Below are 24,218 nucleotides of genomic sequence, written 5' to 3' on the forward strand. Positions count from 1 at the left end.
ATTTAGAACTGAACAACTTTGTAGAGGATGATATTACTCAAATTGCGATCAAGGTTAGTTGAGAATTTTTGAGTTGTCAATAATAGCGCATCTTTCCCCTCATAGCAAAGCTAAATTAACTTGAACATTATCCCGACCACAACGTCTTAAGATCTTCACTGGCAACAACTTAATTGCCATCAGTTGCGAAAAACACATTTAGTAGAATTAATCTAAGTCAGACTTACAACTCATTTTCTTTAGGAGATAAAGTATTCATTGATGATTGTTTAGTGATATCACATGTAAAATATGCAAGATTTGTTGAACGTTTTCATAGCAATCGAACGATACATGTTTAATTAAATTGTCATAAAGAAATGAATGACTAAATGAAAAAAATAGATGTCACTCTTTTTTATGTTCAAAGTGTCCCCTTTTTTCCCTTAAAACCAAAGGTCTTTAACAAACTTCAAATCTGGGAATTCGCCCCGTGTGGCGCCATTCCACAAGACGGAATTCTGTGGGTATACAGGCAAGTAAACAATAGATTTTTGACCAATCAGAGCACACGTTGCGTCGAACTTATGTCATAAATTCATATATGGTCTACTAAATGATTTTTAAGTTTTTCTACGAACGTTTCAACCGAGGTAATAAGGAAATAGACGCCATTACTTAATTGAGCATCCAATAGTTCAGCATTCCACGGGGGCCTAGGACTAAAATCTAGACTGCCAATTGAGTGCATTTTGATATCATCTTGAGTGGGGCGGGAAGGAGGAGGGGGGCACTTCCTATCTATAGAATAATGGAAATGCGCTGCTGGATAGAGTCGCATTTTCACAATTGAGTTGTCATGAATACTACCCGTGGGGGTATTTCCTAGTAATAGGCTAATTGGGATGTGTCGCTGGACATGGTCGCATTTTACTGACTGGTTTGACTATAATAGGTTATCAATAGAGTCACAAGAAGGGGGTTGCGCATTATTGGGATTTGGGAGAAGTTCAAAAGCGGGCGGCTGTACACAGTTTAAGACTGATGGGCTGATTATATTGCTTGATCGCGGAGAAATACAGGTTGCAAATGTGGACGCACATTATTTGGTTGTAAGGAGAGATGGTCATGGCCTTTTCTTTGTGAAACTCGTAGCTGAGGTAGGGTTAATTCAGGGCGAGAGAAACTGCTTCCTCGAGTCTAGCATATTTTGAGTGTGATATAAAAAAATTAAAAAAAAAAAAACCAAAGAATTCCTACGACTAACTCGGGGTTAAAGTAATCTAAAAAAAAAAACATGTTCGTGAACTCGTCACAATATTAAAATCGTAGATTACTAACCATCCTTGAACTTGTTATTTTATTAACAGTGGCGGTGATTATTGTGTTATGGACTCAAGCGGTGATCTTTCAGATGAATACAATATCATTTATTGCAAGGACAATGAATTGGAAAGATGTTTTTGAAAACGTGTGTCGCTTTGACTAACAATACTGAGAACCTCAAACTTACAGAGTTACTTTTATCTTTTTATTATTTTTTTTATTTTTCTGGTCCCGGTTGTTCGAAGGTTGGATAACACTACTGACTGGATAAATCTCTATCCGGTGGATAACACTTCACGTTTTCCTATCACTTATCCGCTGGATAGTGATTGATCCGTTGGATAGCATTAACCGCCTTTAAGTACAACTGGGCCCTTCATTTCTCTGGTCTTTGGTTTTTTATTTCTATTAGTTTCACGAGACCATATTCCACTCATAAACAGTACGAAATTAGTACAGGCCAGAACTTGCTCGTCAAATGGACGTGATCGAAAAAGCAAGATTTCTTCCAAAACGCCAGATTATATTTACAGTTACCTCGAGGCCACACACATTTTGACAACCGGAATCATCCGGCAACAGGTTGCTTCCAATCTCTTACTCTACTGAGACGATGACAGAAAAATCAATTAAATAACGGTTTACTTTAACTCTCGCCTGGACGTGTTCTTTACAATATCAGTTACACGGGAAGCTCAAACCTTCATCTCAAGTAAACAGTTCGTATCTTGCAGCAGTTGAGTTTGCTAATCAGGGAAGCTGTTTACACAAATCCCTTCGGGGCTACAATGGACTCTACGAAGAAACCTTCCGCAAAATGCTCAAACGATGCTTTTCGCAGATGCTCTTTAATTCTTTCTTTCGTTTCAATTCTGCTGATTGTGGCGCTGTTCGTAAGGATGGAAACAATAAACAGGAAAACGAAGATGAACGAACTTCGCATTTCAGCTGTTGAAAGTTACCTTAAGATCGCCGTTCTGTTGAAAAGAGCAGGTAACGAGGGGAAACCGTCAAAGGGTAGGTAAACTTCTACTTGCAAATCGATGATAATATGCTTTAAAGAATTCGGTTTCATTGCCTCCAGTAATTTGGAGAGATTTGGTTTCATCTCAGCGATACAATAATTCACAGCTTAGATTCGAAGAACGCAATCTTAGTACTTAATGAAAAACACTAAATGCCATTCTGATTCATTTCTTTCCATATTTTTGTGATCTCACAATGACTATTGGCGCCTACCTGGGTGGAAGCTTAGCATGGATACACATACAATTCTTCATCGATCGGGGGTGGAAGCTGAATAACGAGACCTCAATTATTCATTATTCATCATGTTTTTTTTCGAATTATTTATTATTCTTTTAAAATTTTGTTTGGTAGTCATTCTTCCCTATTCCTTGAACGTAACCAAGATTTTTCCCTGTTAGACTCGATTTCAGGTTTAATTCATGATTATACATTTGATTATAGGTATCACACTATCGCACCATACTACACGCTACTGCCACACCGTGCTACATACGGCGACCTTTTTGTCAAACTAAGCTGGTGTTGTATTTTTCGGTGCTATGGTTATTATTATCACGATGTATTTTTCGCTTTAACGGCAACTACTCTCTTCCGCAAGCAACTCCATCGTCGTACATACCTTTCTTGCTCCAGTTATTGGTGACAAATCTATACAAACATAACCTGAATGAAGTTTGGAAAAACCACAAAGTAGGCAAAAGATAAAATAAATATCTGTATGGAGCTTTTACATGATGAAGTGGGACTTTGTAAGTAAAAAATAAAAGACTTGTCTCTATTAACAAGCGTAATGCTTGTTTTTGTTTTTCTTCGTTTAGAGCCTTTCCGACTGCTTCAAGCTGATACTAAAGTTAAAGGAAAACTGTTAATTACAAGATATCAAATAAATTTTCTCTTTCTGATATTCTTGAGGGAACTATGTAGCTCCAAATGCAATGTCAGTGGCTGTTTTTGCAAACTTGAGTCGAGCCCAAACCTGTAAGCATGTAGATTGCAAAATCTGTCAAAAGACGACTAAAATATAACTATTACCCCATTCACACCAGCAAAACATGTTTTGTTAAACTGGTTTTCATTGAATGAAAATTATAAACAGAGAACTGAAAAACTTGATTTTCCATTGGATTCAAGTACTTGCTAACTTGCATTTCGAATGTGCTACATTCAAGTCAAAAATATTCGGCTAAATAGTTTCTATGAAGAAAAAAAAATTAAACTGTGTTTAACAAAACAACTTTTAAACATGTTTAAGCTTTGGTGTGAATGGGGCATATGATAACTATCTTGACAGGTAAAATGGGCCAAGTCACGCAATTCGAAGTAATGTAACAATCACGAGCAGGTGAAAAAATCAACTGAAACATTTCAACAACAGCTCAAAACGTCAAAAGAACGTCAGAAAAAAGGCAAAAGCCGGAAACTGAAAAAGACACGGGTGTTAAAAAAAGGAAAAGATCAAAGCTGACTGTTATCGAAGATAAACTTAACAAACACTAGACCAATGTTAGTCGGTCTAGTGTTGAGTGTCAATGTTGAGTGTCCTCAAGATGTCTGGTTATAAAATTAAAACAGCTATAAGCGTGTTGCTGAACGTCTCGACCTGGTGCTGACAAACACACTTTTAGGAGGTTCATCAGACGAATCCTTATCAGCCACTTCTTCATTTTTGACGCGTTCATCGTCAGAGTCAATGTCACTGTCATCGCCACCTTTCAACAATCGTTCAATTCTATCCGCTTCCTATTGAGGGAACTTATAAGATCTCAATCCAGAGGAATCAGTAATGATCTCGTCAATACGCACACGGTTTATAATGGTTTACGGTGAGTTCCTATCGTCTCGGTAAGCCTCAGAGAAAACGAACTTGTCGCTAGTGTCACTGTTGTCGAGCCACAAAATGTGCATGACGTTGTCAGTAAATACTAGTTCATTTCCCTTTCTTTCCTTTAACGAGGAGATCCTTTAAAAGCAGGGCAAGGAAAAACCCACACTGTTCTCTTCTAAGGTTGTGCTTTACAGCGATCACTTCCTCTGTCTTCAAATAGGCCCCACATTGCAGTAACGATTGATTAAAAGGCAGCTCTCGGTCTTGCTGTTGTGAGTCATTTTGGCCTTCCATCAAAGCGATTGTTTCAACATTGGAAGAAGGCTCGCGTTCTTGTAAGGAAAACGATATGGCATAAGGAAGATGGCCAAAACTTGATCATCAAAGCAATTCCTTTTTTGAGACATAAAATGGTGATCGCGATCCTTATTGATGCCAAGAATCGTTATGGACAAGAACATAAACAGTGGTTTTCAGAATGGAGTAGTTGCATTATATCATCGTAATCCTCACTTCGTGATGCGGACCCCATTTTAGATCCAAAAACTTGATTTTTTCTTTGTTTTTCCAAGCTGATTTGGCCTGTCAGTAGCTTAAAATATTTTCATTACCACTGCCGAGGTTAATCATTTCAGCGCAGAAATAACAAAGGCAATTTTTGCGCGGACATAATTTTTTTGCAAAAATGAGCATGCTATCTTTATCGCACGCAGCTCTGCCAAAACCTCAGCCCGAGTAACGGTCTTTTTCGTTTCCTTTCAGCAAAGTGTAAACGAGCCGAACATAAGAGCCTTTTTTTGCGCTATCAGGCGGCTCACCTTTCGCTCGCACACCAATCCTGAGAAAACAAAAAGAGTAGGTGACGTTTGGAATAAATGAGGTACGCTGCTGCACCGGCAGCGATCGACTTATTATTGAAGGGGAAAAAAAGCGATCTTTGTAAACCATGTTGAAATCATGAAGCTTGGGAAACTTAGTACCAAACTTTGACTCAACAAGTGGAGATTTAGTTGTTATTAAGAACAAGACATCGAATCGATATGATAAAGCACGAGCGAAAGGTCAAGTCGGTTGGCTGTCTATTCCCAGTAGGGATGTGCGAGATTTTGGAAAGGACAACACAAAATTAAAGTCGTCTCCAAATAAGTTACCCTAAACTTTTCGAGCTAATTTAAGAAACAACATCCTTAAAAATCAATTTCTCCAAATTTCCTTTACTACTCGATCATAATCGATCTGACTGACTATTCATTATCGTCATCATCGTATTACATCGTATTATCTCAAAATCTGTTTGGCACTGACCTGCTGGTTGACCGCCTTGAACAGCGCCGTCTTTCAGGTGACCAGGAAAGTTCGCTGAGGGAAAGATATTTATCATATCCAAAGAATAAAAAAGATAGCTTCGAATAGACTTGAAATCGGCGCATGTTTGAAACAAACCAAAATAGATATAAAATTTCCTTACCTTTGATCGCGACTTCTTTTTTTTTCTCTTTCTTGCTTTTACCCACCATCACCCTTACAAAAGCCGACCAGACACGACCTCGACTAAGATAACTACCAAGCAGGCTGACCACAAAACAACTTCCACGCGAATCAAACGTCAAATGATACCATAACAGGACATTTGACAGAAAACCTGTCAAGCTGTCAAGCTGCTAAGCTGTCAAGCTGTGAAGTTGTCCTACAACTCGAAACACAAACGGTCGGAAGTTTCGCCGGGAGACCTCATCGATGATTTCACTTTAAAAAAAGTTTGTGAAGATATATCAGAAAATACATAACCAAGACAATCGAATAAAAAAGCGGTATTTATTATTCCATTGGTATGACTACGTTTTTCATTATTCCGAGGTTTCCAAACCCAATTATTCATTGTTTACTTTGAACTTACACCCGTTATTCATTATTGATTAATCAGCTTCCACCCCCGATCATCGATCAATGTATCCACGACGGTAGTTTTGCATGAATGGCATGGGTATTGTATCGATAACATTTATTCTAAGAGGCACCCCAAGTTCACAAATTTTGTGAACTGCTCGATAGTGAGCAGATTATTACGCACTCAAATTTAATAGTTTCATTCTCTCTATAGAATTGCGTTCTTAAGTTTATCAGTAGGAAATGTACTGCAAAAGTTTGTTATTTGTAAATTTAAGTCTAGATTTTGCGACATTCGTCTTATTCTCCTTGCAAACCTTTTTCTTGCTCTTTGGAATAATATATGTGATTTCCACCACATCTTCCATCCCTCCCTGCAAACAAATAGTTCGTCTTTCACCCCTCCCTCAGTAACAACAGTCTGCCTTGACCCCTCCCTAAGTATTGATAGACTGCATCCCACCCCTCCCTAAGTAATAATGGTCTACCATCTTCCTATAAAATGGTGCAAGAAAAAGGTGGTCTCCATGTCGCCATCATAGTAATCGTAGGAAGAATATGCATACTGATGTTAAAATATAAATGGTTAATATTTTTTGCATGTGTAACGTACAGACTTTGAAAGCGGTGTGGAAACACAAAATGTGGATCACCACCAAAGACAGAAAAGAAATGCTGCTCTGAGTCCAACGGCAGTAACTGTAACTTTACAACACATCCGCCAAGAAATAAATAACAAGTTCAGTGAAGTTTGTAAATCCTCAGACAGAATATGCCAGGCAGGACCCCCGGGACCGCCAGGAGCCCTTGGGTATCCCGGATATAAGGGAGAAAAAGGGGCCTCTGGAAAGGAAGGACCACCAGGCCCATCGGGGCCTACTGGGACTCCAGGCGTGGGTGGCAAAAGGGGACCTGTGGGACCTCCAGGAGTAAAGGGTGAAAAAGGGGACAAAGGGTCCGTTGGAGCTCCTGGAATTAGAGGAGAGACTGGAACGAAGGGTCGTCAAGGACAAAAAGGATCTATTGGCTTAAAAGGGAACAAAGGCATCAGAGGATTGGTTGGTATTCAGGGACCAAATGGAGAATGTGCTGTTCCACCGAAGATCAGTGTGTATCCAGTATCTCATGAAGTCTTTATCAATGAGACAGCAACATTCTTCTGTTGGGTTCAAGGCCACACGTCTTCCAAAATAACATGGCGTAAGCTTGGAGGTACTCTATCTGATGCTACCGTGGAAAATGGTGCGCTTCGAATCAACAGCGTACATTGGTTACATATGGGGTCGTATATGTGTTCAGCTAATACTGGTCTCGGAAGTCTAAGGGGTTTTAGCACTTTAAAGGTAAAAGGTATGAATATCAGCCCCTCATTTTTCTGATTTTTTATGATGTGTATCTCTAACACCATTGTAGACAGCTACTTGTCAATGAAATACACATTTTTGTCTTTCCACAGTGAGCTGGCGACATTGAGCGTGTTTAAATAGCAATTTTAAAGCCTGTTACGTTGGGGGAATTTATGTCAGCTTGATAATGTTAAAAAAGTATGAGAAGTTCAGTTGCATGTTCTTGCCATTTTCAACGCTAAAAATTTTCGCCAATGTGACCAAAAGTAGCTGCACGTTGCTGAAAGCTTCTATTGATCACATGATGTTGTTTATTACATGTCGGTTTTTTAATCGATTTTATTCCACCTTCAGAGCCACCAACATTTGTTAAGAAACTACCATCTTTGGTCATCGTAGATGAAGGCTCCGTTTTAAGTCTCTGTTGTGACGCTGTGGGCTCTCCGCCTCCCAAAGTCGAATGGTCACGCGCTGGTAACGTGCACTTCGCTGATACATCATTGGCTTTCCAGGAACGAGGCTGCCTCGAATTCAACACTGTTGAGTTCAACAGTCACGGGAAATATGTCTGCCGCGCAAGAAATCGCATTGGACTGGCAGAAACAACAACGTCAGTAGTTGTCAAAGAAAAAGGTGCCTTTTGATCAATAAAATGATTTCCTATTATTCCAGCTACCATACACTAATTTCATTCTAGTCTAAGAGACCAATTCTGTCATGACAGTAACACCAGTAGCCCACTTAAATTGATCTCAACCGTCCAGAATTTCAAACATAGAAAAAAACTATCGCATGGCTAAGCATCTCGAAGCATTCTTTTGAAAAATCAAAGATTTATAAGTGCGGCGTTGAAACTGACCGGGGACAAGTTTGTGACGATATCTTGCCCTCGAGACTCTAAGTAATACTTATTATAAATAAGTGGGTCAATAGCACAAGTAAACAAACAAACAAACGAACAAACCACATGCTGTAGCTCCTGGCCTATCCCATGAGAAAGTAGCCAGTATCTTCGTCTAAATCGTCGAAATGTGAAAAATACTAAGTTGAAACCATGTGTCTCGATATTGGCTAGATTCCGGCTAGCGGTTATCTCATTACTTGTGCCCAGGCCACAGTATACAAAAATGGGCATCCGATAATTATCCACTGTTGGTGTGATTTAGGTTTTTCCTTAGTTTAGTTCTGTTGTGCGTGCTGTCTTGTTCTTGTGTTCCTACGCCTTTTGTTCTAGACTGAGAACCACAACAATATCATTCGTAACTATTTCCTTCATTTTTATGCAGTATTCATATCTGTTTTTCATCAATTTCTAGTTAATTCTTGTGAAGACGTCTTAAAGAAAAATATGGGGAAACAACGTCCCGGAAGCTTCGAGCTTTTAGCGGGCAATTTTCGATATAATGTAAGTGTAGACCCCTCATTTCTCTTCCAGAATAAATATGAATCGTTGCTTTAGAGACTAACTCCTAGATAAAACAATTTTTGTTGCTTTTTCTTTTCTTGGTTTGTTTTTTTGTTTGTTTGTTTGTTTGTTTGTTTGCTTTTGTTTTGTTTGTTTTGATTTTTTTTCTTTTTCGCCGTTATTTATTTTTTCTGTTTGTGCTCTTTTTTTTGTTTTCCTCTCAGGACGGGAGGTTTTTTTTGCGAAGCAAAGTGTTAAGTGTAGTTCGACTTTTCTTTCAGTCTTACTGACAGTCGAAACTCCAATAGAAAAGCTTTAATAGTCGCACGACTCAACGACTCCATAGATTATAAAATATTTTTCCGTCGAGAACATTTCGTGGGACTATCAGCGAGGAAGCACGTATTTTTCAATGGGTCGCGCCTATGTACAGCTTCCAGTCAAAAATACAGTCGAGATGGCAATTTAAAATTACATACTTGAATTGAAGAGAGACTCTTAGTAAGAGAAAACCTGTCCTGATATGAAGATGTGCTTTTCACGTTTACTCTCACCACTCCTATCACCCTTCCTTCCCAGTGAGAGTTACGACAAGATCCCAAGCCTCCCAGTGACTATTCCTATTCTTTATCGTATGGTTTTAAAGCTGTTAAAGTACTTCATATCTATCAAGGGATGCTATCAAATCCTCACCAACCTATACCCAAAATAATGAATGCCCTGCTTTTGGTTGTAATCTATTTGCAATGTACTTTCAGGTCTATTGTGATATCACGGCAAGTCTTAAAGGATGGATCGATTCTCAAACAGCGATGGCAAGAATTGGATGCGTGATGATGGTAGGTGGTGGTATGACCGACACGCTGCCATTAGAACAACGAATGACCCATCAGTTAACGCTGATATGATATCACCTGCCTTTTGGTTGGTCAGAGGAAGCGAATTTAAGATCACGCGCACTGACGACCCCAGCCACACACCTCTGTTACAAACCACAGGTAACTGTTTGGGTGGACAAACATTCCGATCTAAAATAACAAGTTATGGCGACTTTAGATATGGCAAAGTTTGGGCCAGTAATCAGTGTCTGGGAAGTTGTACGGTTCAATATGGTGGACAGTACAAGTTAACAGACGGGTTTCAACAGGCTGAGTGCGGTGGAGACATCCAAAGCGCCAACAAAATCGGCTTCTGGTGTGACTGGAGTACTGGGGATGGAGCAGTGATGATGATTGGTGGAGGAGGAAGTAGCTGTGCACGTGCAGATCACGGGATTGGAATCACAGAAAGTGATCATGCTTCTTTCGTTGAAAAAGATAGTGATGAAACTGAATATGACTTTGGTTATTACGCTGAATCAAATAAAGCTCCATCCCAGTCATACTCGCTGAACATATGGATCCGTTAAAAATTATAAGATTTTTCTTTATCAAACTAAGTTTAGAACTGGAGAACGCTGAAAAGGATAATGCTTATTTATTATTCTAGTTTCATTGTCAAATGTACATGAAAACGTATACCTCCACCGTTTTACAAGGGGGGAGGGAGGGATTGGTTGGAAGTCTCCCATGCGTTTTATTTACGTTGCAACATTTTAAAAAGTTTTTACCTTTAATAGATAGCCTTTGTCTATGAGATGCTTTTAATATCATGGGAGAAATATGCAAATTGCGCTGTTGTGATTCGGTGACGTCAACCAACATGGCAGACTTGTTTTAGATTTTTCGTTTTTTATATTATAATTTTTGGCTTTTTAAAACAGCAGTAGCTATCGAACTTGACAACAACAAAAAAAGACAGAATTAGCGGTTTTATTCTACATTACTTGAAGAATAAAACCGCTAATTCTTTCGGCGTAGTTTATATTAACCCTTAAACCACACTTTGCTTGTCATGATAAAATCTCTCTTCACCTTTTAAATATGACTTTAGTTATGATACTCAAATACACGACGTTCCATTCCAGTCCTAGTCGTTTAACTTGTGGACCCGTTCAAAATTATCCGTTAAAAAGAACCCTGGAGAGGACGGTATTAATTATTCATTTTCACCTTATGATCCAAGTTATTTGAACATTTAAAAATGGTCACTAACATCGCATCTTTTCCCTCTCAAAGCAAAGCTACGAAAGGGAAAAGATCTTAAGATTTTCACATCTTTAGATCTTCATTGGCAACGAATTGCAATTAAGTCCTTTTTCCTTGAAAGTCATTTTCATTAGAATTGTTTTAACAGACTTATTACTAAACTTGTTTAGGAGATGTTAAGTATTTGTCATTGATTGTGTAGTGATGAATTGCTGAAACCTTATCAAACGCCCATTGTTTAATTGAATGAGCATAAAGGAATAAATAGGTAGTTAGATAAACACATTGCTATTTTGATAAACATCCATGGTAAAAGATCCCTTCTCCGCCATAAAAATAAAAGGTAGAAGAGGTTCAGAGGATGAATTCTTCGTTAAGAGATTGCAAAAAAAACATTTTCGTTAAGAATATCAGTTCTCCATTTCAAATCTTGTTTATTTTAATCTCATTTATCATGACAAAAATATTCATTGTTAAACCTCAGTTCCAGGAAGGTCTAGTCTAGTTTTTACAGTCTCACTAAAGAAACTTATCAATTTCCTCTTAACCCATCTTGAAACCAATTCTGTCAAGACAGCAACACCAGTAGCCCACTTAAATTTATCTCAACTGTCCAGAATTTCAAACATAGAAAAAACTATTACATGGTTAAGCATCTTGAAGCATTCTTTTGAAAACTCAAAGAAGGTGCGGCGTTAAAAGTGACCAGGGACAAGTTTGTGATTGTCGTGGTCTCCGACGATATCTTGCCCTCGAGACTCAAAGTAATACTTATGATAACTAAGTGGGTCAATAGCACCAGTAAACAAACAAACAAACTACATACCCTAACTCCTGGCCTATCCCATGAGTAACTAGCCGATATATTCGTCTAAATCGTCGAAATGTGAAAAATACTAAGTTGAAAACATGTGTCTCGATATCGCCGAGATTCCGATCAGCGGTTATCTCATTACTAGTACTTAGGCCACTGTATACAAAAATGGGCATCCAATAATTATACACTTTTGGTGTGATTTAAGTTTTTTTTTAGTTTAGTTCTGTTATGTATGCTTTCTTGTTGTTGTGTTCTTACGCCTCTTGTTCTAGACTGAGAACCACAAAAATATCATTCGTTCTATTTCCTTCATTTTTTATGCAGTATTCATATCTGGTTTTTATCAATTTTCAGTTAATTCTTGTGAAGAAGTTTTAAAGATAAATACGGAGAAACGTCCCGGAGCCTTCGAGCTTTTAGCGGGCAATTTTAGATATAGTGTAAGAGTAGACCCCTCGTTTCTCTTCCAGAATAAATATGAATCGTTGCTTTAGAGACTATATCCCAGATAGAATAATTTTTGTTACTTTTTTTTTTTTTTGCTTTTGTTTTGTTTTGTTTTGTGTTACTCTTTTTCGCTGTTTTTTTATTTTTCTTCTGTTTGTGCTCTTTTTTTTCCCTCCGGATGGGAGGCCTTTTTTGCGAAATAAAGTGTTAAGTGTAGTTCGACTTTTCTTTCAGCCTTACTGACAGTCTAAACTCCAATAGAAAAGCTTTAATAGTCGCACAACTCAACGACTCCATAAATTATAAAATATTTTTTCCGTCGAGAACATTTCGTGGGACATACCAGCGAGGAAGCACGCATTTTAAATGGGTCGCGCCTATTTACAGCTTCCAGTCAAAAATATAGTCGAGATGGCAATTAAAAAATTGCATATTTGAAATAAGGAGAGACTCTTAGTAAGGGAAAAACCTTTCCTGATATGAAGATGTGCTTTTTCACTTTCACTCTCACCACTCCTATCCCACCCTTCCTTCCCAGTGAGAGAGTTACGACTAGATCCCAAGCCTCCCAGTGACTATTCTAATTCTTTATCGTATGGTTTTAAAGCTGTTAAAATACGTCATATCTTATCTTATCTAAAGTACTTCATATAATCAAAATAATAACTGCCATGCTTTTGATTGTAATATATTTGCAATGTACTTTTAGGTCTATTGTGATATCACAGTAAGTCTTGAAGGATGGACTCTTATCGCTCGATTCTCAAACAGCGATGGCAAGAGTTGGATGCGTAACGATGGTAGATGGTGGTATGACCAACAAGCTACCAATGGAAAGACAAATGACCCATCAGTTAACGCTGATATGATATCACCTGCCTTTTGGTTGGTTAGAGGAAGCGAATTTAAGATCACGCGTAGTGACGACCACAGCCTCACCCCTCTGCTGCAGACCACAGGTAACTGTTTGGGTGGACAAACATTCCGATCTAAAATAACAAGATATGGCGACTTTAAAAATGGCACGGTCTGGGCCAACAATCAATCTCTGGGTAGTTGTACGGTTCAACATGGCGGACAGTACAAGTCAACACACGGGTTTCAACAGGTTGAGTGCGGTGGAGACATCCAAAGCGCTGAGAAGATCGGCTTCTGGTGTGACTGGAATGAATGTGAGAGATCAGTGATGATGATTGGTGGAGGAGGAGAAAATTGTTCACGTGCAGATCACGGGATTGGAATCACAGAAACTAACGAAGCTTCTTTTGCCGAACTGAGAGGCGGTAACACTGAATATGACTTTGGTTATAATGCTCAGACCAGCAACGCTCCAACCCAGTCCTACTCGTTGAATTTGTGGATCCGTTGGGAACTAAAGTTCCTCCCTTTTCTCCTTTTCCTTTTGCGCAAATCTGATGAACGTTGGGATACAAATATTCCCAAAGGAAATAAAAAGAAATACAATGACTTTATTCAGTCCATGGTATAGATTCAGAATTGATAAAATAGTCAACATCTAGTTCACAATCTTCAACAAACTGTAGCTAGAACAAATGCTAACATTCCTAAGAATTACAGTTAATATCTAAAAGTTCCCTGATTTCCATGAATGTCGTGAATAAAAGAGATTGTAGATTTTCTCCCACGAAGTTGCTGCAGCTGAATTTAAGGAGTAGAGAGTTTATGCTTGCCGCTGCCTAACAGGCAGACTATTCCACAGCACTGAACGTCTAAAAATGAGGCAGTTTTTGACAAAATGTTCACGAGACACTACAGCAGCTAATTTGCCCTCAGGGTTCCTCACAGAATGATTAGAGATTTCATTTCGCTAAGTAACCGTACAAAGACTGGGGGCAGGGCCAATCAGAGATTATAGACCATGGCCGCAATTTTGAAGTTTTTGCAGGTAATATGCAAGGCATTTGTTTCAATTTCCTCAAAACAATACCACAGTACCACAATAATAATTTTTCGATGGCGTAGTGAAAAGATGAAAGCTTTACAGCGTAAGGGCAAATTCTCGTCGGAAAGATACCGATGCATGAAGGACAACTTCTCTTTCTCATTTAACTGCAGAGATCTAATAAATGCAACCTGTTTTATAGAGGCATTATCAATAATAAGAGAGTGAGTTGTATTCAACGTCCCTTACCTTTGCATTAACGCAATAAACATAAATTCTGTTTCACAAAATCGAATCAGAAATTTCTTGTGAAGAAGTTTTAAAGAAAAATATGGAGAGACATCCCAGACGCTTCGAGCTTCTAGTTGGCAATTTACGATATAATGTAAGCGTAGACCCCTTATTTCTCTTTCAGAATAAATATAAATTATTGCTTTAGAGACGACCTCGAAGAAAAACCAATTTTTGTTCCTTTTTCTGTTCTTGGCTTGTTTTGTTGTTTGGTTTTGCTTCCTTTTGGTTTTCTTTTTTGTTTGTGCTTTTTTGTTTTTTCTCTGTTTGCGTTCCTTTTTCCCCTCCGGAGGGGAGCTTTTTTTAGCGAAATAAAGAGTTAAATGTAGTTCGACATTTCTTTCAGCCCTACTGACAGTCTAAACTCCAATAAAAAAATAAAAAAAAGCTTAATAGCCGCTATCTTGGCATCACCAATGACTTCATAGATTATAAAATATTTTCCCTTGAGCACATTTCATGGGACATACCAGCGAGGAAGCACGCATTTTTCAAAGGATCGCGCCTATTTACAGTTTCCTGTCAGAAATACATTCGAGATAGCTATTAAAAAATTACATATTTGAATAAAAGAGAGACTCTTAGTGAGAGAAAAACTTTTCTTGATGTGGCGAGGTGCCCTCTAACTTTCACTCTCACCTCTCCTATCCCAGTGAGAGAGTTAAGAGTTAAGCCTCCCGGTGACTATTCGAATTCTTTATCGTATGGTTTTAAAGCTGTTAGAGTACTTCATATCTATCAAGGGATGCTATCAAATCCTCACCAACTTATAACCAAAATAATAAATGCCCTGCTTTGGATTGTAATATATTTGCAATGTCTTACTAGGTCTATTGTGATATCCCGGCAAGGCTTAAGGGATGGACTCTTATCGCTTGATTCTCAAACAGCGATGGCAAGAGTTGGATGCGCGACGATAGTAGATGGTGGTATGACCAACAAGCTGCCAATGGAAAAAGAAATGACCCATGAGTAAACGCTGATATGATATCACTTGCCTTTTGGTTGGTCAGAGGAAACGAGTTTAAGATCATGCATAATGACGACCCCATCCACACCCTTCTGTTACGGACCACAGGTAACTGTTTGGGTAGCCAAACATTCCGATCTAAGATCACAAATTGTGGGGATTTTAGAGATTTCAAGGTTTGGGCCAGTAATCAGTGTCTGTGAAGTTGTTCGGTTCAATATGGCGGACACGTGCAGATCATCGGATTGGGATCACAGAAGCTGCCGCTGCTTTTTTCGTTGAAGGTGGTGGTCGAACTGAATATGACTTTTGTTATGATGCCATGTCAAGTACCCGTCCATCCCAGTCCTACTCGTTGAACTTATGGCTCCGTCAAAAATTATAAGATCTCTCTTTTCCCAGCTCAGTTTAGAACTGAAGAACGTTGAAAAGGATGATGCTCACTTCTTGTCACCTTTTTATCTAAGTTTCATTATCATACGTACATGAAAACTTATATCTCCTCTGGAGTACAAGGTGGGAAGGGAGGGATTGCTTGGAACTCTCCCTTGTGTTTTATTTACATTGCAAAAATTTCAGAAGGTTTTTACTTTAAATAGATAGCCTCCGTCTACGAGATGTGGTTAATATCAGATGATACATATGCAAATTGGGCTGTTGGGATTCGGTGACGTCATCCGACGTGGCAGTCTTTTTTTAGATTTTTCTTTCCTTATTTCACTATAATTGTTGGTTTTTCAAAAGAACAGTAGTTATCGAACTTGACAGGAAAATGAAAATAAGACTAAGGGTTTACTGTTTCACTTCGAAAATTAAAACCGTTAATTCTTTCATAGTTATATCGACCCTTAAACCACACCTCACTTGTCATTAAAAAAAATTTCTCTCCCATATCTATCATATAATTTTCACCAAGTTCACAGCAAAATAAACAATCTTCTTGAATAAATTTGCCAAAAAAAACCAAGGGCGGAAGGGAGCACCCCCTATCCCCTACTCCCCCCCCTCCCCCTTGTACGTCCGTGGGCTAATCAATGAGCATTTTCAATGGTCAGTACATGTTGAGTTTGCGTCTCGTAGGTTAGCTAAAATGACTTCCTTTGCAGTCAAGTCGCACTGCTTTGAACTTATGGATTAGTTAAAATGATTTTCCGCTTTCACAATCATGATGTTTATACCTCTTTTAACGGTTGTTTGAATGTAGTAGACAATGTATCAGAGTTCATTCAGTGGGATCCTCATGGCGAGGAATTTCTCAACGTCTGAAACAAGAGTTTCCCATTTTAGACATGTCAACGGCTCATGCTTTTGAAAATAATTTCTTTTCAATTAAAAATTTCGGTTCCGGTATGCAAAACTACTAGAACATGAGTGTCCACGCGACAAAGCTTTAGGATAAAGAGACAACAAAACAGGAAACATTTGCATTTTAAACATAGTGAAAGTTAGATTGATACCTGCTGGTCCAATACTGCTCCTCATCTGTTTGTTTTATAATAACATATATAAAACATCAGATATTAACAACGAAACGCACAATGCTACGTCTCTATAGCATTTTCTGCCGATAGATGAGCTTGTTTTAATTTTCATTTAAGGAGAAGAATGCCTTGCCTCGTTCCATTGTTATAAACGGGTAATATCATTGTTTTAATAATATATTATACATATTATGTTTAATATCGTCGTTTTCTAAAATGATTTTAGAAAACAACGAGTAAATGTACTAGTTTTTGGCGTTAACTACCTCTAGAACTTGTTATTTGGAAGAAGAGAAATCAGAAAATCAACATGAAATATGTTCGGAATTGAGCCTGAATGTTTCTCGGGGGAAAAAACTCATATGCCAAAGAATCACCTTTCAAAATTGTGAGCGTGGGTTGTTAACTGATCTATCCTGAGAGGCATAGATAATCACGCTATAAATAATTTATCATGCTAAAAATGCCAAATGACATTAAAAATTCATTGCTTTGCGTCGCAGAAATGAGGGCAGTGGTCGTTGAATTAGGACCCAAATTCTTGATGTCCAGACGCGCATCATACTAAAATCGTCAGCAGTATTCGAATAGTCTGTCGCTGTACATATTTCAGTCTATGTGATGTATCTGAAAGGACAAGGCCTCACTTTCAGGGTGCTTTCCTTTAGTTTTGCGTCTGTTCTTTTGTTCACATGGTTTCATTGCCGGGCTGTTGCAGACGAAGGTGACCTTATTATTATGTTTTTAGCTATATCGTAAACTGGATATTTTTGCTGGAATAGCATTTAAAGCTTTCAGATTAACTATACTTTCAGTTCATTTTTGGTAATGTTATGCTGAAAGCTGCCATCTCCTTTGTATCACCATTGCATTCTCTTTCACCTACTTCAGAAAGCAATGAAGATCATTTTTTTTTTCCTCGAGAATACCAGATTGCGAAAAACGTTCAAGCCTGTGTCTTCGATGAAGTATTTGAATTTGTTGCTAAGACACTCATCCATTCACTGTTGATCAAAATACTGCTGAGTCCCCTTACAATATGATTGACACTGAACTTTAGGGAAAGAGCAATGATATAAAAAATGTTTCTGAGGATAATGGTAAGATATGAGAGGAGAAAGAAAGAGAGGGAAAATAAGTAGAGGAGTATGAGGTTTGAATTATTCATGCATCTGTTTCAAAGTGGCATATTCTTGAAAAGTGCTGCAACTGCTTTGTTTCGAAAAAGAGACAGTAAGTTTGAAGGAAGTCAACGTATACTGAAAATTAAGTGAGGGGTATCTTAAGAACACGCCGTCATAATGTTGAAGAATTCATGACGATAAATTTGTTTCATCGATCCCTTTGCTGAATTTTCTCTTTGTTATTGTTCTCATAAAGAGTATAAAAAATATATTTTCATGGAAACTTGCCAGCTTTAACCGGTTGACTTTCGTAAGTCACCTCTGATGTTAGATGTTGCCAGTTTACGAATGCAAGATAGCGTAGAAAAACAGGCTTGGTGTGATGTAATTCGGCTGTCTTATATATAAGATATTGAATTTGAAATCTTACAAAAATATGGGAAAGGAAAAAATATCAATATACTTCTTACGGATCAATAATTCAAAGTTTTAAACAGGAGTAGGCTTCCTGTATATGCTAATTAAATGATATAAGCAAATTTCAGTCTAGGTTTACATAAATTTACTGCAAGTTTTCAATTGATATGTGATCTGTTACCGAACACATTTCATAATCAGGCCTTAGAATTTTACCATATCGTTTTACACTTTGTCAAGTTCCTTTCAATTTGTTATAAAATTGCTTGATTCAAATGCCGGGGAACTGATCAGATTTCGGTGGCCTGGTGAAGATAGCATATAACTTCGTCCTCGAAATGCAGTTTGGACTCCTTGAACTTACAAGGAACTATTTCCATTTACTAATAAAAATACTAGTTGTTCTAGCGCAGGCTTCTCGTGTTACGTAAAGCGTTTTAGACTGACTCCTGATTAAATATCGTCCATGAGTACAATACTTTTAACTTATCATTTATCATTCCCTTCTTCATTTCTAGAAACAAAAGTCGTCGATATGCGAGGTAAACCTCTAAGTCGAGGCACGGGTGAAGGAATAGCTTATGCCAGCTTTAAGACACACAAGTTTTCCTACCTCAACATCACTACTATTGGCTCGGATTATGTTGGAAAGGGCAGCGAGTGTGGATTTGCTTGTGTCAACCTTCCGTCGTGTTTTTCGTTTAACCTGGCTGCATTTCATGATATGAATGGCAAAGTTCTGTGTGAATTACTTCCATCGGATTTGTACAACAACTCAGACAAGCTTGTCCCTTGTCAGAGTCACCATCATTATAGTATCGCAGTAAGTTGGAAACGAAAAAACGTTCACTCTGTTTTTATAAAAGGAAAAGAAGAGGAATTGCTGCAATTGCTAAGGCCGGTTTTTTAAAACTTTTTTAAAATACGCCTAAAAGCTAACTGGTCCAATCTGACAACAGTAACATTTAAGCCATGTGTTTTTCTTTTGAAGTTTCTTTATAGTGGAAGGAGGACAGTGTGGTTAGTTGCAGAAATAGGAAGAGGGGTTGTTTGAGCGGAAGACTTACAAAGAATTATTGATATTAGCGGGGAAGGTTTCATTAGAGATACTGACTATTTGGAAACACGGTCCATGATTATATACAAAATGATTGGTGCCATATCTTTCTCGTTTCTTTCTCTTTGGTATATGTTTTCTTTAGTCTCCATGTTTTAAATGGCCTTGTCAGAACAATGGGAAATGTGCGGCACAGTACGAGAAGAACAGTTACGAGTGCGTTTGCGCGAAAGGATACACAGGGGAACATTGTGAAACGGGTGAGACATAATTTAGTGTACATTTACAACACTGCTTCAAACTTAACTGACGGCGTAATTCTCTTCCATTACCGGAGAATGACTCAAAGCTTTGCTGTTTACCACTCTCTTGTCCTCATCGAATATTTCCAAATTCTCCCGTTAATTCACTCCGACCCAAGTTAATTTCGTTTAATGTTCAGATATGGACGAGTGCAGTGCTTCCATCTGGCCTTGTGACGTTAATGCAAACTGCCAGAACACCTATGGCTCCCACAAGTGTTCCTGTAAAAGTGGATTTTATGGAAATGGAAAAACATGTATACATAGCGGTAAACCCTGTTTGTTATTTGTTAGTCACACTACTTAGAGTCAGTTTATTAGTTAGGCTATAACTAATTCCTCTCCACCAGTTTTGATAACTTCATCTTTTTTTAAATAAGCTTGCGCTCAGTGACCAAAAACAACATTTTCATACCGAAAGCTTTTGGCCTCTGGTGTAAGGCTTTCAAAGATTTATTTGACAAGGAGGGAGAAGATAAAGTAATAGAAAATGCACGGTTTATAAAACATGGGATTATTCTTTTGCAACAGCTAAGAAACATTATCTACTTTCTGGCCGATTGTGGATATCAGGTGGTAAAACCGAGAAAGTGCCCCCCCCCCCTCCCCTTTTCAGGTCTTACTTTCAACTACTAGTTCAGTAGTGTTCTCAGCTGCAAGGATCTATTATATCCGTCTCTTCACCGCAGTGCAAATATATGAATTTCATATATCTAAAATCAATATTCATCACTTCGATGGTTTATTTGGACCCAACATATTGACCAGCTCCCAGTTGGCTTTGTTAGCTCTGTTGGTAGAGCGCTGCACCGGTATCGCAGAGGTCATGGGTTCAAATCCCGTACGGGCCTAAATTTTTTTCAGGTCTTACTTTCAACTACTAGTTCAGTGGTGCTCTTAGCTGCGAGGATCTCTTATATCCGTAATTCCTGCATATTTTCAAATTGCAACGTTTTTGAAAACAGGTGAATATATATATATATATATATATATATATATATATATATATATGTTATATTAAAAAGCTTTTGCGAATAAAAATGTCTGATCAGAAATCACTTAAACCTATTCAAGGATTCAATATTTCTGATGGAACACGTAAGATCACTCCACATATTTCTGCGTGAAAGGAAAGATCGGTGAGCGTAGTGCGCGTGATTTACCCCCGCAAAGAACACAAAAAGGGAAACAAACAAACAAAAACGAACGTAGCAAAAATAGAGGAAACATTATTGCTTAAATAAATCTTATAACTATAACTGAACGTATAAATTAACCACTAAAAGAAGGGCTGAGTCGATGAATGAATAAGGGACAGACAGACAGACAGACTGACTTAAAAAGTGTGACGTCGTACCTTGTCACCAACAAAGAATCCTTTCCCATCATTACTGTCCCTTACGAAGTTTCTCAAAGCGAGCGAGAATTCCAGGGGTAGCAGCTCTCCTTTCCTCTTGCAACTTAGCCTGAATCGAGGAATGAACGGGGAATAAAATGAGTGGCATACATGACGTTCCTGTGATTATTTCTCTAGTTAAAAATGAAGTATTAGCATAAAGACTCATTTTTTTTCAACTGAGTTGCAACTCTAGTATCTAGAAAGAAAAAAGACTAAAAAACATTCTTGAAACACAAGAGACAGTCTGAAATCGACACTGAGTACATTGAAACATTGCATTAGCTTTTTCGACTGCATGACTAAGTTTTGGAGCGGCTTTCAAATAAGTGTCGAAAGTAATACACCACTGAATTGGTTTTGCTTTACTTCGCTCTACGACTGGTCCAACCGATCAGACGCAAGTTAGAGGCAAATCTCGTCTTGCGTTTTGCGTTTTCCCGTGTCTTGGGACCCTAGCGTGTATTAACTCTGAGCTCTCATCGGCTTTTGAAGATTTTCTTCGCTGTGATTGGTCGTGGAGATTACTTTAGTTTTGGTCGTACGAGACCGCGCTGAAATTCCTTATAATCATTTTATGTACACTGCGCAGCGACGAACTGAAATATTAACTGGAAAAGACGGATAACTTTATAAATACGATTAGAGACTGTTTACCTTTCTTGTTGGGTCTTTTTCACAGAAAGCTGAGATCAGCAACCCCTTCCACAGTCATGTCTGCTTGAGCCTTTTCCAAATTGATGGAGGGAGTAGGACCTAAGAGGATTAGTTGAAGCAAACTTAAAAAGGAAAGAATGAACGAAAGAGACAAAAAGTATGATAATGAACGAATGAAAGAGTAGCGGAAGAGAAAGTAAAATGGAAGAAAGGAAATAACTAAGCAAGTGAGGGACAGATGGTGTAGGGATGGGAGGGATGGAAGGGGCGGGAGGAAGGAAGGAAGGGAGGGAGAGAGGCAGAGAGGGAAAGAGGATCGAAGGGGAAGAGTGGAAAGATAGGAAGGAAGGGAAAACGAGAGGGTTGGAAAAGAGGGTGAATCAAAACGAGGAAAAAAGGCAGGGATAGAGATAGGAGGAGGGGAGGATTGGGAAATGTGGCTGAAGAGAGGATGAAAAAGAGGGAGGATGGGAGAGAGAGGAAGGGAGAGGATTAAAGGAAAAAAGAATAAAATAGAGTGACAGAGAGAAGGTGAAATGATTCATAGCTGAAGGGAGGATGAGAAAGGCATTAAATACATACATGCTCTTTGAGAACGCACACTTGGATGCATTGTTAATGACGAGTACTTTACTTCTTTACTGTTTTGCTGAGAACTTATATCTTTCATTATGGTCAGCGAGAAATTTTTTTCTTTTTCTTATTACCACCAAGAAAAGCAGAAGAAGGGTGATATCATTGCACAGTTTGTTTCAAGCTAGAAAATGAATATAGAACTATCCTCTACACTATTCCCATCATATGCCAGAAAGACGTAGACATAAAATTAAAATGTCCATGCACTATTATCAAAAAACAGATAATACGAGAATCCTTCTTCACTGCAGGCTGGACTCTTATCGCTCGATTCTCAAACAGCGATGACAAAAATTGGATGCGTGACGATGGTAGGTGGTGGTATGACCTACAAACTGCCATCGGAGCGACAAACAACTCTTCAGAGAACGACGATATGATTTCAACAGCCTTTTGGTCGGTCAGCGGCAGAGAAATAAAGATCACGCGCAGTGACGACCTCAGCCACACCCCTCTGTTACAGACCACAGGTAACTGTTTGGGTGGACAAACATTTCGATCTAAAATCACAAGTTATGGCGACTTTAGAAATGGCACAGTTTGGGCCAGTGATCAGTGTCTGGGAAATTGTATGGTTCAGTATGGCGGACAGTACAATTCAACAGACGGGTTTCAAAAGGCTCACTGCAGTGGAAACATCCAAAGCGCCAACGAGATCGGCTTCTGGTGTGACTGGGGAGGTGGTGATGGCGCGGTGATGATGATTGGTGGAGGAGGAAAAAGCTGTGCACGCGCTGATCACGGGATTGGGATCACAGAAATTAACGAGGCTTCTTTTGTTTTCCCGGGAGGCAGTCAAGGTGAAGATGACTTTGGTTATGACGCTGGGAGCAGCAACGCTAAAGGCCAGTCTTACTCGTTGAATTTGTGGGTGCGTTAGGAATTACAAGTTCCTCCTTTTCCGCTGATATTTTTGCGCAAAACTGATGAACGTTGGGATACATAATATCCCCAATGGATATAAAAAGAAATACAATGAATTTTTTTAGTCCATCGTATCAAACCAGGATTGATAAAATGGTTAACATCCAGTTAACAATCTTTAACTGTAGCTACAACAAATACTAACATTCCTAAGAATAACAAATAACACTTAAAAGTTTCCTGATTTCTATGAATGCACTGCATTGGATAGATTGTAGATTTTCTCGCACGAAATTGCTTCAGCTGGATTTAAGAAGTATGAAGTTTATGCTTGCCGCAGCTTAACAGGTAGACTATTCCACGGCGCAGAACCTCAATAAATGAGGCAGTTTTTGACAAAGTGTTCATGGGGCAGCAGAGCAGCTAAGTTGCCCTCAAGGTTCCTCACATAATGATTAGAGATTTCAATTCAATTCAATTCCTTTGACTTAGCCTTGTACGGATTAATTTGGGTCGATTCGTCGAGGGAAAATAAATTATCATTTCGGGTAAAGAATGATTTGTTGATGGTGTCGGAGCCTTTGGCTAGAGAATAGCGCTAACCACTTGATAATACCGTAAGAAATTGGATTCACAGGAATATTTTATCACATAATTCGTGGAATGTTAAAATATCGCCACTTTCACTCAAAAGGTCGTTAATCGTTAGAATATCTTTTTTAAACCATTCATTAAGGAAGATGGGTTTCCCGTCAACCAATATATCTTTGTTATTAAACAATATTAACTCCTGCTTTTGATCGTGCGAGTAAAGAGTTTTTAACTCGTTAAAGAATTCTAGTATCTTCTTAATATAGAAGAGCGGGATATCTTTAAAGTAATTCGTGTCGTAGTTGCACCTTAGTAGAAAGTTTAACCCTCCCTTTTTCTTGAAAAAAATTTTTAGAATAATACATGAATTACTGTTGTCCG

General features: G+C 38.4%; 4 protein-coding genes and 1 pseudogene across 5 annotated transcripts in view; all 5 read left to right on the top strand.

The window, feature by feature from the left end:
- LOC131788981 (uncharacterized) overlaps positions 1-14,146 on the top strand; it is a 120,876-nt gene extending 106,730 nt beyond the window's left edge. The window contains exon 6 of the transcript XR_010717500.1: positions 13,943-14,146. The gene's annotated coding sequence lies outside the window, so the exon portion shown is untranslated. The remainder of the gene's footprint in view (positions 1-13,942) is intronic.
- Positions 6,549-7,308, top strand: LOC136281148 (macrophage receptor MARCO-like; the record flags this gene model as incomplete). The annotated part of the gene is made up of 2 exons (XM_066167368.1): positions 6,549-6,564; positions 6,662-7,308. Coding segments are annotated over exons 1-2 (663 nt in total), but the record flags the coding sequence as incomplete, so codon positions are not given.
- On the top strand, positions 7,336-10,205 carry LOC131780183 (uncharacterized; annotated as a pseudogene).
- LOC136281149 (uncharacterized) lies at positions 11,794-13,637 on the top strand. Its single transcript, XM_066167369.1, has 3 exons — positions 11,794-11,842; positions 12,056-12,141; positions 12,858-13,637. The coding sequence occupies exons 1-3, from the start codon at positions 11,794-11,796 to the stop codon at positions 13,635-13,637; spliced, it is 915 nt and encodes a 304-aa protein (XP_066023466.1).
- Positions 14,147-17,314: 3,168 nt separating the features above from the next.
- Positions 17,315-24,034, top strand: LOC131788985 (uncharacterized). Of its 2 annotated transcripts, XM_066166957.1 has the most exons (5): positions 17,315-17,517; positions 18,853-19,157; positions 19,537-19,651; positions 19,834-19,962; positions 22,634-24,034. In XM_066166957.1, exons 1-5 carry the CDS (start codon positions 17,415-17,417, stop codon positions 23,260-23,262), a joined length of 1,281 nt encoding a protein of 426 aa, XP_066023054.1. In that variant the 5' UTR covers positions 17,315-17,414; the 3' UTR covers positions 23,263-24,034. The 2 variants fall into 2 exon arrangements, with proteins under 2 accessions (XP_066023054.1, XP_066023055.1); XM_066166958.1 differs by lacking the exon at positions 19,834-19,962.
- The last annotated feature ends 184 nt before the right edge of the window (positions 24,035-24,218 follow it).

This window comes from Pocillopora verrucosa, chromosome 5, assembly GCF_036669915.1.
Source record: "Pocillopora verrucosa isolate sample1 chromosome 5, ASM3666991v2, whole genome shotgun sequence".
Taxonomy (NCBI): domain Eukaryota; kingdom Metazoa; phylum Cnidaria; class Anthozoa; order Scleractinia; family Pocilloporidae; genus Pocillopora; species Pocillopora verrucosa.